Source organism: Macrobrachium nipponense, chromosome 35 (assembly GCF_015104395.2).
Source record: "Macrobrachium nipponense isolate FS-2020 chromosome 35, ASM1510439v2, whole genome shotgun sequence".
Taxonomy (NCBI): Eukaryota; Metazoa; Arthropoda; class Malacostraca; order Decapoda; family Palaemonidae; genus Macrobrachium; species Macrobrachium nipponense.
In genome coordinates this window covers 2823374-2838373 of record NC_061096.1, presented here as the reverse complement: position 1 = coordinate 2838373, position 15000 = coordinate 2823374, and the positions used below count along the sequence as shown (strand labels likewise).

The window sequence follows — 15000 nt, the reverse complement described above, 5'->3', positions numbered from 1 at the left end:
CTGTGTTTATTTATACTCCCTGAAATAATGAAAAGAATAATCGTCCACATGACACTATACTTCACTGATACTTTCAGTACGGGTGGCTTTATTCCATACGTACTTCTGAGGTTATCCTCCACAAAAATATATGTTTTTCTATTTGATTGATATTTGTTTAGCAACCAAGCAAGGATTCATCTTTCATTTACAATAATTATCATCTACGTACATCATTGCAATATTATTTGCTCACTTCATGAATATTATTTATCTAGGATGTAATCCTATTATCTTATTCAATTCTATGTATTTATTTGTTTTACATATCAGAGCACAGAAAAAGTACGTATACAAAACGTTTACTTAATTTGCTATGATGAATTTTCACAGGAAACTGAACTTTTATGCCATGAAAATCATTATGAGCTTCTTCTGGGACGTTTTTATCTGTGACTTTATTACCTGGATTCAAATTGCTTGACTTCCTGATCCCCATCTTTGTTTATTGCCGGATCTGTGATCAACAGCAATTTGTCTGTTCTAACTTGCTATGGTATAACTTACTATTAGTAACATCATTTGTAACTAAAGCAGTTTAAGTTACCACAAGTGCAACAGACATTGTAGAATGAGAGAAGCGTTATGCCATGTATATATATATATATAATATATATATATATATATATATATATATGTGTGTGTGTGTGTGTGTGTGTGTGTGTGTGTGTCTGTATGAATAATATATGTAATATATATATATATATATATATATATATATATATATATGTATATATATATAAAATATATTATGAGACAAAATAACTTAGCATCTCCAGTGTTTCGGTTTTCCTTCGTGGCTGTAACTTTGTTCATATAATCATCACACTTTTATTTTTTGCGATTTAAAAACAAATATAAAAGTTTATATTTATATATGAAGATAAAAGGCCCATGAAATGCTATTTGAACGTTACAACCGCATACTCCGAGCACTTCCTTCTGTGCCCTTGTTCACTGGTACCATATGGACAGACGGTGTGTTACAATGGTATTATAGAAAGCATAATTAATTGTGGCAATAAGTCTCTGATGGCATGCATACCTACAGAGACTTACTGCCACAGCTACTTATGCTTTGTAACACCCACCTCTGTCCATATGGTACCAGTGAACAAGGGCACAGAAGGAAGTGCTCGGAGTATGCGGTTGCAACGTTCAAAATAGCATTTCATGGGGGGCCTTTTATCTTCATATATAAATATAAACATATATGTTTGTTTTTAAATCGCAAAAAATAAAAGTGAGATGATTATATGAACAAAGTTACAGCCACGAAGGAAAACTGAAACACTGGAGATGCTAAGTATTTTCGTCTTATTACTAAGACATGGTTATGAAAGTACTCAGCATCTCCAGTGCTTCAGTTTTTCTTTCGTAGCTGTAACTTTATTCATATATATATATATATATATATATATATATATATATATATATATATATACTATATATATATATACACGTATATATCTAATATAATCATATATATATATATATATATATATATATATATATATTCTTTCACATAAAATGAAGACATTGCATCGTAGATTGAATCTTCCGTGACAAAGTTAAGTAGTCTGTTCTTTTAATAAATAATTCATTGTTGAGAACAGAACACTGTATCTTGCTTATTTGGTATGATTTTAAAAGAGCCCCAACTACTGAAGAAAGATCATAACGACGATATAACTTTATTACTGATCGGAGTTCGTTGAGGAATATGGAATCGATGGGTTATAAAATGTTACTTACTTGTAGGTCAACTATCCATAATAAAATCAGCTTTTAAATCACCCTATAACTACTGATTGTTCATTTTAAAATGGCTTTTCGTTTTTGCTTAATATTTCATTTTATATTAAAGTATGTTTGAAAACATACGAAAGCTCATGCTATAATTACATTTTCATTTGTAGGTCTATAATATACAGCTATGGAGGTTGAAATCACCATAAATTCTGTGACAAAAGCCGAAGCAGAAATGCCAGTGAGGCTTCTATGACCTGGAAGGTGAAAGGCATGGAGAGGATTATTTTTCATTATTCAGAATTTTTAACAAAAGTGAATGTAGAAGTGTGAAAATTTGAAAAAGTCAGGTAAGCACGACAAGAAACTAGCATTACAAGAACTGATAAGACAGCACAAGAATAAAGCAGAAATGCACCACGTGACGGGATCTAACTATGACCTTGGTTTTTGTTTATAACAACCAGGCCGACGCTGAATGTCAAAGACAGAAGGAGGAGCTAAGACGATGAGGAACTTACCTAGCCATCAGTGCTGCCAGCGTCGGCTATAAACTAACCATCCATGAAATGCTTGATGGATGCTTCTGCTTATTGCCTTGCCATTCATAAAATAATAATTAATGTTGACTGAAATATTTACCTTCACTGTAAGTCATAAATATTCTATCTACTTACGTAAAATTTATTACATTTGATTAACCAGAAAATATATTTTTCGACCTTTGAAATCAGAGGAAGAGAATAAGAAATGCAAAGAATTATTTTTAGTCCTATTTTATCACATCTAAAAACGGTGGTAGTTGTTATTTTATTTTTAAGAAGTTTTAATATATGCTAGAATAAACGTTCAGCTTTACAATGGTACCACTTTAGTCATGATAAAAAACACAGGGGTAAAATAAGAAAGCATTTTGTGGGAACTTTCAATGCGTCTAACTCTTCAACTGTTCACCGACGGGTAAGGTACCAAGACCGGAACGTAAACAAGAAGTTCGACCCGTCCGGACCGGAGAGGGTTAAACGCCAAGGGAATTAAAAATGATGTAGAGGCGTTCACAGAGGCAAAAGCCTTGTTAGAGTTCAATAAAGGGCGTTTGTTGTCATTTAGATGACGTAGTTTCCAATACACAAAATGTCAGTCATGGACCGAGTTACAAGCATTTCAGAGGACGGCATATGGAACAAAGGAACACGGAGATATGGTGAGGGATTCAAGAGGATTGCACAAGATTAGGAAAGGGACAACAAGCCTTATTGAGCATAGCTCAAAACTTTTTGACTCAGCGGGAGAATGAAAACAGAAATTGAAAAAGTCCACATGGGTAAATGGGAATAACTTCTCACTCGACAAATTACAAAAATGAATACATTTTTCTCAGATTCTACACGACGTCCCGGATGCCATTATAGATAGTTTTCATGAAAAGATTGAACCTACATCAAAATGAGGAACTGATTTATTCCCAAATTCAGAAACATATATCCAAGTGTCAAACGGTCGATAGTACATTTTCTAATTTGACTGGTTCAAGAAATATGATGCAAAGAGACTCAGATTTTTCTTCTATCCTTTTGTGTGCAAAAGTGGAATATAATAGAAGAGCGATCGATCGATCAAGGACAACAGCAGTTGCGTTGCTACAATTGTAATAAACCAGGGTACACAAAGAAAATATGTAGAGTTAAATATTGTGGAATATGCAAAAGGGCAGATCACTTTTGGCAAGCTTGTCCGTCTCAGATACGGAGGGATGCGACACCTACACCTCAGAAATTCAGGAGTTACAATACAGGAACTTCCTAGACAGGTCACTCAAAAGGGCAAAGGGATCAGCAAAATATTCGGAAAGCCGATCAACAAAAAGGGTACAGATGATTTGCATGTGCCATTGTGGTCTCGTGGGGGACGCCCCAGAGCCCAGGCCGATAGTAAATGGAACAGTGGAGGATGTGAATATCCCAATTTTTATTGATAAAGGATCTTCAGTGAATCTAATGGACCATGATCTGTATCACTTCATGTTCTCCCAATACCCTTTGAAACCCTCAACAGAGATGGTGTGTGATGTGGCAAGCCCATAGATTAAAATACCCTAGGTTTATAAGAATAATGGTTTACTCTTGGTGGTAAAGTGTTAAATATACCATTTTTTTGGTTATAAAAGGGGTTGTGTTGGGCAACAAACTTTTACTGGGCCATCCTTCATGTAGGAGACACAGGATATCTGTCCACACAGGTGTTAGAGGTATAACGGTTGGAATACCGAGTGTTTTTATCCCATATGAGGATACAAGTGGAACTAAGGATATCGGGATTAATATGGGTAACAGTGAAAATGGGGGCGCTTTTGGTGGTGATAATGGTAATGATATGGGGAGTAGTGATATCGGAGCCCACACTAGTGACATGGAAAATAATGGTGGGGGTGTCAGTGATGGTAAAGGAGATATTGAGGGCCATGGTGGTGATATTTTGGCGGTTTTAACAATGGTGGTATGGGTGGTGATGCTGATACTGATACTAATACTAATGCTGATACTGATACTAACAATGGGGTCCTGGTGGATGCAATGAGAACATGGGTGGTGATATTTATGGGGACGTGGAACTAACCACAAATATAATCTTTGGAGATAACTTTGGAGAATTCCCAAACTCATACCGAGTGGTGACAAAAGAAAACAACTAAGGATCTACTGCGCAAAATGTTTGGTCTTCACCATGGGTGATGAGGTCATGGACTACTACTTCGGTGGCTCATGTAGAGATGTCTCAGGATAATTTCTGGACTAACCAGGGATCTAGATATTTCTATGAGGCGGGTGCAGGAAGCACTTGCATGGGAGTCGCAGAATATTTCAGGTTCAGCAACACAGGAGGCGGTTCTGGTTCCTACATTGGAAGACGACAGATCCACAGTTTATCAACAAAGGTGTTTATGATACACCTACAGGGGTACACCATGAGGTGGTAAAAGTTCTGCCTACATTGGACGCAATTACATGGCGAAGAAAATTAATTCTTTGCAGAACACTACACAGTTCCAGTGATCGCCGTTATGGTGGCGATAATGATGGTCACAATATGTATTGCAGGGGCCATCAAATTGGGATGCAGCCGATGGAGTAGGACATCAGCGTCGGATGTTACCTTGAGTCATGTGACAATATAAAAATTATGTAGGCATTGTAGCTAGTGCCAGGCTAGCGTGTCATACGACATGGTTTCGGTGGCGGCCGAGCCGTAAAAAAGGCACTGGATATGCTAGTAATTAAAATTAGGTTGACAACAAGTGACACAGTCTAGAATGCATAACAGTACAACATCAAGTGTTTTGGGAAATTAAAAAACAGTTAATTCCTCAGGCCGTCAGAACGAGACAAAGTCATAACATTACTGATTGCATTGGCAAGAGCGCAAAGCATGCAATTGACTTGGTTAGTCAGAAATCACATGATTGTAACGTCAGAAAAAATGTAGGCGTGTTTGCATCAGTTCGTGCATCAAACAGGGTATGTTTGTGGAAAGTTCCAGAACATAGCGTGTGCAAGTTGGTACGTCAATTAGCATGTGTACATTTGTACAGGTACATGAATGGCAATATAATCCTCTAGTGTGGTGATTAAGGGGGCAGTTATTGAAAGACGTTCGTAGCGATGTCAGTGTGAAGTAAAACCTGGAGGTGGTGCTTAGAAGACCCATCAATAAGGTAACGTGAAAAGCGACTTTGAAAGCGTTTGAATATTGTGAAGGGGGATTGAAGTGCAGAGAAACACTTAAAAAGGTTTATGGATCATTTATCCATTCTCTATTTACTTTTTTATTTGAGAATTGTGGTTTCTTTTACAGATGGATTCGGTTTGTTACTACCAAAAATCAATTCTCTATTTGACATTTATCAGAAAGACTGATGGGGTTTTCTTTAACTTTTACAGAAGAGTATGTGACAATTTCAGTAATTGTGTCTTAACGGTTTTTCAGATTTTAAATCCATTTATTCTATTTTTATATTAGTTCTTTTTTTTGAAATAGACTTTGTAATGGGCCTAGATTTAACGACTGGTTTTAGCTACAGAGATGGTAGGTTGCTGGGAACGTCAAAAGGTAGGTCACTTTACTAGATACCTATAGTTAGGAATCCTCCATGAGACCTCTGTATCATATATATAATATATATATATATAATATATATATACACACACACACACACACACGATTATAATCACTTTGACACCTGATTCAAATATTGCATATATCCACGCCTCTTATTTTTCACCTGTGAATTTGTGTGACACACACACACACACACACAACATATATATATACACACACACACTATATATATATATATATATATATATATATATATATATATATATATATATAATCACAAACATACTTGCAAAGAGCAAACAGTGATGTACAATGAAGTGATACGGATGAGATAAAATAGAAGGTCGACAGATGTAGTAGAGGAGGAAGGGTGTCAGTGCTCAAATACATAAAGATGACACAACCCAGAAGCCATTTTTGCAAATCGAGTAAAGTGTGATTGAAAATCAGATTTTAGATTACAATAGCATCATCATTATGACGCCATGACCTTATGTTCTTTACAGACAAAAATGAATTCGATGTACACTTTGCCCATGTAACAATTCTTTTTAAAAAGGGTTTAGTTTTTGAGTTATGTGAAAAAAGTGCGGCTATATCTTTTTTTCATTTATTTATTTATATTTTTGCTCTAGATTCCACAGTTGTGCGCTAAAATGTATTTTGGCATGATTTTTATGGTATGAAACCATCAAAATATAGTTTGAAATTGTATTACAAACTTGTATGTTAATAACGTTAAAAAGAATAAACGAAAAAAACTTGTTCAAGACACCCCGGTATTTTTTCTTTTGCAAATAAATTTCCCAAAACTTTGAGATGCACAGATAAGGAAATAGGCAGATTACCGATTAATTGGCCTTGCCATATTGGCTGTTACTAATTAATTAGGTGCCGATTATTTACAAAGTAGCTATATATTGTAATATGAAAATTGTATTGTGTTCAATAGGAGGCAATGCAATATTCATACTAAATTACATTCAGGGAGCAACTATTGTTGGCATAATTAGGCTGATGTTAAGTTTATTTTCTACTTTTAATTGGTCCTTAACCGTGTACAATTCAACAGGGCAAGCCAACCTTCTGTATAAAATACGTTGATATTTTGTACCATCTGAACCCAGGTTTTTGTCTCGTCTATTCGTGGTGTGACCGTCACATCCACGTGTGAGGAAGTAGGAGTAATTATGGAGTCATAATTCCCCAGTCTTGATAATTATAAGGAATCTGAAATGAATAGGGAACGAACACTGGGAGACCATACAGTGTTTCATAAGTTTTTAGATTCATCACGATTTAAAAAAAAATCTATGCTGTTTAATTAAGTTATCACAGAATTTAAGGAATAAATGCTGTTTAGAGTGATACATGTTTCCATTTTATTCTGATGTATTAGTCTACAGAATCTACAGAATGATTTTATGTTTCCGAAATATCATGGTATAATTTGATTGAAATATAATTCCTCTTCATATATATATATATATATTATATATATATATATATATATATAATATATATATATATATATATTATATATTGCTACTTTCAAAATGCATATATCTCCTCTGTGACTGTATAAAATGTTATGTAGAATTGTGCAACATTTTTTCAGATTCCTAGATAGCTTAGAGATAGGATGTTTTAAAATGTGTATTCAGATTTTACATAACATATTGTAAAAGAATATATATATATATATAACGTAGAATGTAAAAAGAGAGAGATTTTCTTTGTCCATGTGAAACTACGATTGTTTCCCTATTATGTCAACACTGTTGAGATTAGAGGAACTGCGAGATCCGTTTGCATTCCTAATCTGTCAACACGTTTGATAAGCGAGCTCAAGACTTCATTTGTGTTTTGGGAACCTGTCATCAAGAAAGATCAGGCCTTCTGCTTCGGTCGATCGAGACGAATACATGTCTTTTTTTTAACAGACTGGTCTCATATGTGTATGTCTTTGCCGAATGCCACGTGTAGGTTACACATTTTGTATATGAAGTTGCGTAAGATTTCGAAGCTTCTGGAAGAGTTATTGCCCAAAAACGTTTTGTCATCTCCCCTGTCCAGCTTTCGTAAGGAAGAGAGTTTCATTACATCCTAGATACTCGAGGCGGTCAGATCTCTCTCTCTCTCTCTCCCTCGACATTCTTGAGATTTTATTAACGTAACGTTAATTGGTCATTCGTAACTTGAGAATTTCATATTTGATATTTCTTAGAGTTTATTTAGTGTTGAATAGTGTTTTTGTGGAATCTGAACAAACATTGTTCCGTAATGGCGCCTGGTTTTTGGTAAAGTGAAACAAGACTGCAGCAAAGAAAGAAGTTGGTATACCAAAAAGGTAAAGTGTGTTATATTTTTATTAGTTGCAACTAATATCTAATGGTTATGATGGTTTGGTAAGAAACTAATAACTGATAGGAACAGTGGTTAACTAGTAACTAATAACAGATGGTTACGAAGGTTTGGTAAAAACTGATGGTTACAATGTTTTGAGTGAAAACATTTACACTTTTACACATTGCGTATTTTTGTGTTTTGTGTTTGTTTCATTTATTGGGTATCTGTTCATTTTCTTATTGAAGTGTGCCTTTTTATTTTATATTTTCATTTGCATTCACAATTTAATTGACTCAGTTGTTTTCATTGCTTAATCATTGCACATTTAATTAAATTTAACACTTGTAAATTAATTTGCATTTACTTAGAATTCTTTTCAAGTTTTATTATTGTTTAGCACTAGTGAATTAATTTCAAATTTTCAATTATTGCCTAACACTTTTGAATTTCAATTGAATTAATTTTCTTGAATTTTGTGATAAATTATTTTTGGTTTAATTTTACTTATTTGATCCAAGAATTAATTAAACTTTACTTTGTTTTCAAGTAACAGTAATTTTCCCTGATATTCCTGATATTGTGAATTTCACTTATAAATTTTGAGTTTAATAATACATTTTTGTATTTAAAATTTTTATAAGTATTTCATTTCTAACTAGTATATTTGCATTTGATTATATTGATGTTAGGTAGAAACATAGAGTGGTAATTGATCAGCTTTCCTTCAATTTACTTGAAGTGTCTTAGAACCAGGGAAGTACTTAGACTTCTGAAATCAGGGAAATATTTAGACTTTGAAAGTTGTTGATGGAGTGATGCCCTTTGATTAATTTAATTACTTACAAGATTACCTCACACCTGTTTTGATGAACTTAGTCTGATTTTCTGCAATACTGGTAAGTTGCTAAGGGATCACTGTTGCCTTTAGCGTATTCAGTCGTTTAATACCTGTGATGAGGGTTCAGGTGTCTGGCTTTTGTGAGGTAACAATAAATGAATGGTAAGTGTAGTAACCAGATACTTGGCACTTCGTAATAATAAATATATACATATTTATTTAGTTTTCTTTTTTATTTTACAGGTAGCCAGTTTTTAGTTTTTCGGTTAGGGCCATTTTTAAATGACTACTACGTCGGCATCGAGTACATTCTTCCTCGGTTGTTACAAACGTATCCCGGATGGAATATGAGGCTCTATCATCACATGAACCTTTCAGACCCTAAAGTCAATGAATGGGTTTGCAGCCTGGCCTGCCAGTATCCACATTTCGACCTTTGCGACGCTGAAAAGCTTCACAGTAAGGAGATTCTATAAGTAAACAAAATAATCTTTGAGATATATTCGAGTGAATATGTGTAGATTTTCATAGATAAAGTTATTTATAAGCTTTCAGTCATGCTTGTGTGTGTATGTTACATACACCGCTTACATGCATGTGCATGTGCACGTTACTTCTATACGTACATATATGATACACACACACATATATATATATATATATATATATATATATATATATATATATATATGTATGTATATATATACATACATACATACATATATATATATATATATATATATATATATATATATATATATATATATATATATATATATATGTAGCTGCAAGACCTTTCGACTCATGTCCTTTACTTAGCAAACCGGCTGAAATACATGAGAAACTGAGATGACAAGGAAGGGTCGTATAAGTGACAATTAAGGATTATAAGGAGATTAGTACCTAGAATCCAACACATCTGGAGAATTAGTAACCTTCCCAAACAAGCATAAACATGAGAACAATTTAAGAGGTTTACAAAAGGATTAAGTCCAACGGCTCAAACGCAGGGACAAGACAATTAAAGGATAATATAGGGCGGCAATTGACCACATCCAAACCTTTGGTAAACAAAAACTTATTCACATAACATATTAAACATACATATCAAAGATTGCTGAACATGATAATCCCAAAATCATAGCAAATTGAGATACTATCTTGTGGATGGCCCACGATGAACTTAACACACATTCATAGTGGTGAACGACACTGTCTGATTGCAGAGGAGAGAGATTGCAACCTACCTGATTTCAATGGCACCTTGGGAAGAATGCCAGCCTCCGCTTGGGGTAGTCTAGAGGGTTGAAATATAGTTGAAGTTTTACTTTGTTACTGAAATTTTGCTAACCCCAGCGGTTCATCTGTAAGGCAGCGATTTCGCCTAGCGCGATTCCCTTGTTTTCATAACAAATACATTGAATAATTTTATAATAAAAAAATGATGAAATGCTAAATTATCTAATAAGGAATTAAGATTTTTCTCCTCTGATCAGTTTCGTCCGGATTCGTACGGATGCTTACCTAAAAGGATTTACACGAATATGTAACTGTCTGCACTCGTCTTGGATGCTTCTTCTTGCTAAACTAACCTGACGTTGCGACAGGTTTGTCGCTAAAAGGGGATCTGTCCCTTTTTGCGACACTTTAAGACGTAGGGATGTAAGATACCCTGTGACAAAGTGTCGTGTTCGTCACGTACGTTGATAAAATTTTCTTCCGGAAAAACACCGGGACACCGGCTGTGCATCTCATAGTAGGCAATCTTCAACCTATAACAAGAGGGAAAATAAGGTCGAAGGTATCTGGAATCCAAGACTCAAAGTTGACGAAAAATGCGGTGATAGAGGACACAGTCTGACAAGGAAATGATGCAGCCAGATATAGAAGTTGATGACGACCAATTTAAGAACGATGGTCTTTGGAAATCTAAACAAAATAAACAAATGAAGCTAATTCACTTGATGTTACATTGTAAAAATGACATTCTTTTAATACAAGAAATTATTAAAAATGATGACCATCTTCAATTGATCAAAGAGCGTTGTAAGATTTATTTTAACTACACAATAAACTTGAAGGTGGAACTGCAAATCTCATTAATAAATCTTCAAATGTGGAAATAATGATGGAGGAATTAGAGGTGTGTGGTCGAATAATCAGTATTAAACGTAAATTTTGTGATTATGAAATTCATATTGACAATGTCTATTCTCCATGGGGATCAACAAAAAAGGCAGAAGGGGGAAAAGTTTTATAATAAAAGATCTGTTATACTTTCGATGAAATAGCACCCAAACCTAATCTTTGGGGTGACTGGAATCACAACGATCGCGTCGAAGATACTCGAGTCGGTTCTTCTAGTGAGACCTCTCACCATTGACAACCAGTTCGGATTTAAAAGCAAATCACCAACCGACACCTGCATCTACATACAAGTAACAAGTAAGCAAGATGTATTTAACCTTGATAGCAACCTAGTTTCCAAAGCATTTTGTAATCTAAAAAACAGTTTAGGGTTAAGAGATTTTGGTTTGCTACTAATCATAGGGTAAAATACACTTATGTTAAAGACAACTATGGTTCGAGAATTGATAGGTTATATGTAGAAGGGCTATGTGAATATTCCGATAAGCTGGTCTGACCACTGTGTTCATTTAAAATCAATAATAAAGACACGATAGTTAGGGGATACTAGAAAGAAGCTCAACAATTCCATCCTTAGTCAGGTTATATTGAAAAGTAATTGTGATAGCTACTGGAAAAGACTGAAAGGGGAAAAATGTAGTTACAGAAACGTACTTGAATGGTGGGTTTTTGCAAAAGGGGAACTGAAGACGTTCTTAATAAAATCATCTAGAATCAGTCGCCAAGAGAGGTGTGGGTTACGAAAACTCGGCTTAGGGAATTAACGTGTTTTCACTATGTATCAGGTTTGAAGAAATCAATACATTATAAACCAGGATAAACTGTATTGAAGGTGAAATGTGTGAAGGAATTAGAATTAGGGCGAAAATAGAGGAAGAAAATCAAAGTGAGAAAGTTTCTCCATATTACTAAAGAAAAAAGAATAGCAAACCAATTATGAGCAACATTGCAACGGAAAATAGGATTAAGTTGAATAATGCCGGGACAATATTACATTATTATGTTAAGGGTTACGATGAAAAATTATTCATAAAAGAAAGATGCAGTGAAAAAGAACAAAAGAAAATATTAAAATTTATCGGAAAGGAAATAAAAAAAAATATATAACGATGGTCTTATTTCTGAGATTTCTGAAGAGGAGCTTAGAAAAATAGCAACAGAGATGAGTAAGGAAAAACTCCATTCCTAGATGGGCTTTCTGCGGAGTTCTATAAACAAATGTGGCCAATTATTAATAAGGATTTTATTGGAGTGATAAGTTTATTTTGGGAAACAACTTTGTCAATTAATAATAATAGTAATTAAAAAATCCTCATAGTAGCACGAGTCTTCGAATGGAGAAGCAAATCCACAGTTATGTAAATGTACATATATTTAAATTTCAAAACTTGAAGGATAGCTTTCGGGAATCTGTTCGGTTCCCATTATCAAGGAGAACCGAACAGATTCCCGAAAGCTATCCTTAAAGTTTTGAAATTTTGAAATATATGTACCTTTACATAACTGTGGATTTGCTTCTCCAATAATAATAATAATAATGATGATGATAATAATAATAATAATAATAATAATAATAATAATGATATAATAATAATAATATAATAATAATAATAATAATAATAATAATAATAATAATAATAATAATAATAATAATAATAATAATAATAATAATAATAATACTTTATTAAAAGTAATGGCTACTTCACCAAGATCAGTCCACCCTCAGCTTCTTCCCAGCCCGAGGATGTCTGGCAGCTCCAGACGAAAGCTCGCTTTAAGAAAGAGAGAGAGAGAGAGAGAGAAGAGAGAGAGAGAGAGAGAGAGAGAGAGAGAGAAAATCGTTAATGACTTTTGATGACTATGGTATCATAGTTTATCTGTAAAATTCAAATATATACACCTATTTTGACCCTGTATTTTACCATGACCTCTATAGGCGCTCTACTAGCCTGTTTAAGTAGCACTGAAAAAGCCGCTATTCGCAAAATAGAGAAGAATCTCTACAAGTGTAACGCTGCTGAAGTAGCCATTACTTTTAATAAAGTATGCTTGAGAGAGGGTCTGCTTCCTAAGTACAATGATAATAATAATGAATAAATCGAGAAACAGAGCACTGGGGCAATATCTGAAAACCAGTGAAGACGAGTGGCTAAAGAGTGCATGGGAAGAAGGACTTGATAAAAGTAGACGAAGACCCAGAAATATACAGAGACAGGAGAAAGACAGACAGAACAGAGGACTGGCACAACAAACCAATGCACGGACAATACACGAGACAGACTAAAGAACTAGCCAGCGATGACAATTGGCAATGGTTACAGAGGGGAGAGCTAAAGAAGGAAACTGAAGGAATGATAACAGCGGCACAAGATCAGGCCCTAAGAACAAGTATGTTCAAAGAACGATAGACGGAAATAACATCTCTCCATATGTAGGAAGTGCAATACGAAAAATGAAACCATAAACCACATAGCAAGTGAATGCCCGGCACTTGCACAGAACCAGTACAAAAAGAGGCATGATTCAGTAGCAAAAACCCTCCACTGGAGCCTGTGCAAGAAACATCAGCTACCTTGCAGTAATAAGTGGTACGAGCACCAACCTGAAGGAGTGATAGAAAACGATCAGGCAAAGATCCTCTGGGACTATGGTATCAGGACGGATAGGGTGATACGTGCAAACAGACCAGACGTGACGTTGATTGACAAAGTCAAGAAGAAAGTATCACTCATTGATGTCGCAATACCATGGGACACCAGAGTTGAAGAGAAAGAGAGGGAAAAAATGGGTAAGTATCAAGATCTGAAAATAGAAATAAGAAGGATATGGGATATGCCAGTGGAAATCGTACCCATAATCATAGGAGCACTAGGCACGATCCCAAGATCCCTGAAAAGGAATCTAGAAAAACTAGAGGCTGAAGTAGCTCCAGGACTCTTGCAGAAGAGTGTCATCCTAGAAACGGCACACATAGTAAGAAAAGTGATGGGATCCTAAGGAAGGAAGGACAGGAATGCAACCGGAACCCCACAGTATAAATACCACCCAGTCGAATTGGAGGACTGTGATAGAGGAAAAAAAAAAAAAAAAAAAGATAATAATAATAATATCCTTTATTTCAGCTCAGGAATATACAAAATACAGACAGTAACATACACAATCTAGATACACGAGACATGATAAAAATGAATAAAAAAATGAGTAAAAGTGCACAGATAATAGAACTTAAATTTCAGCTAGAGACCTCAGGTGGTTGCAGTAATCAGGTCCACAGGGGTAAATACGAAATTTAATGTAGAAAAAACAAAAATTTAACTTGATAGTATTCACAGTAATAATAAAAAAGTAAGATATCAGCAATAAATATAATAATAATGACTGATTCTACAGATGACACCTTGCCAATACAGAGATTAAGTCCTTTAGGGAACAAAGGTTTCATTATCCCATCTTTCCCACAATTTAGATCTTCTTGCTTCAATCCCTAGGATGTTTTGTATGAGCGAATTGCTGCTGTTTCTCACTCGGGTTACCAGACAGGACATTATTCGCCTAACAATGATTTTTAAATTGTCCAGGTGGTTTTCTATGAACATCTGTGTGACGGAGTGGTAGAGAGGAGAGTTTGTGAGGCCTCTCAAATTATCATTCTGCACAACAGTGATACGTCTCATGGTCTCTCGGATATAGTTCGTCCAGAGGGAACACCCATAAATACTGTAGCAATAGCAGCGGAATAGCAGCAGCTTCACGTCTCGGTG

The 15000-nt window shown here is 34.8% G+C and overlaps 1 protein-coding gene across 1 annotated transcript in view; it reads left to right on the top strand.

Moving 5' to 3' along the window:
* LOC135208190 (uncharacterized) overlaps positions 1–15000 on the top strand; it is a gene marked incomplete in the record, with an annotated part of 184105 nt that overhangs the window by 128051 nt on the left and 41054 nt on the right. The window contains 1 exon segment of the mRNA XM_064240321.1: positions 9362–9550. Coding sequence (XP_064096391.1) covers positions 9362–9550 — 189 coding nt within the window.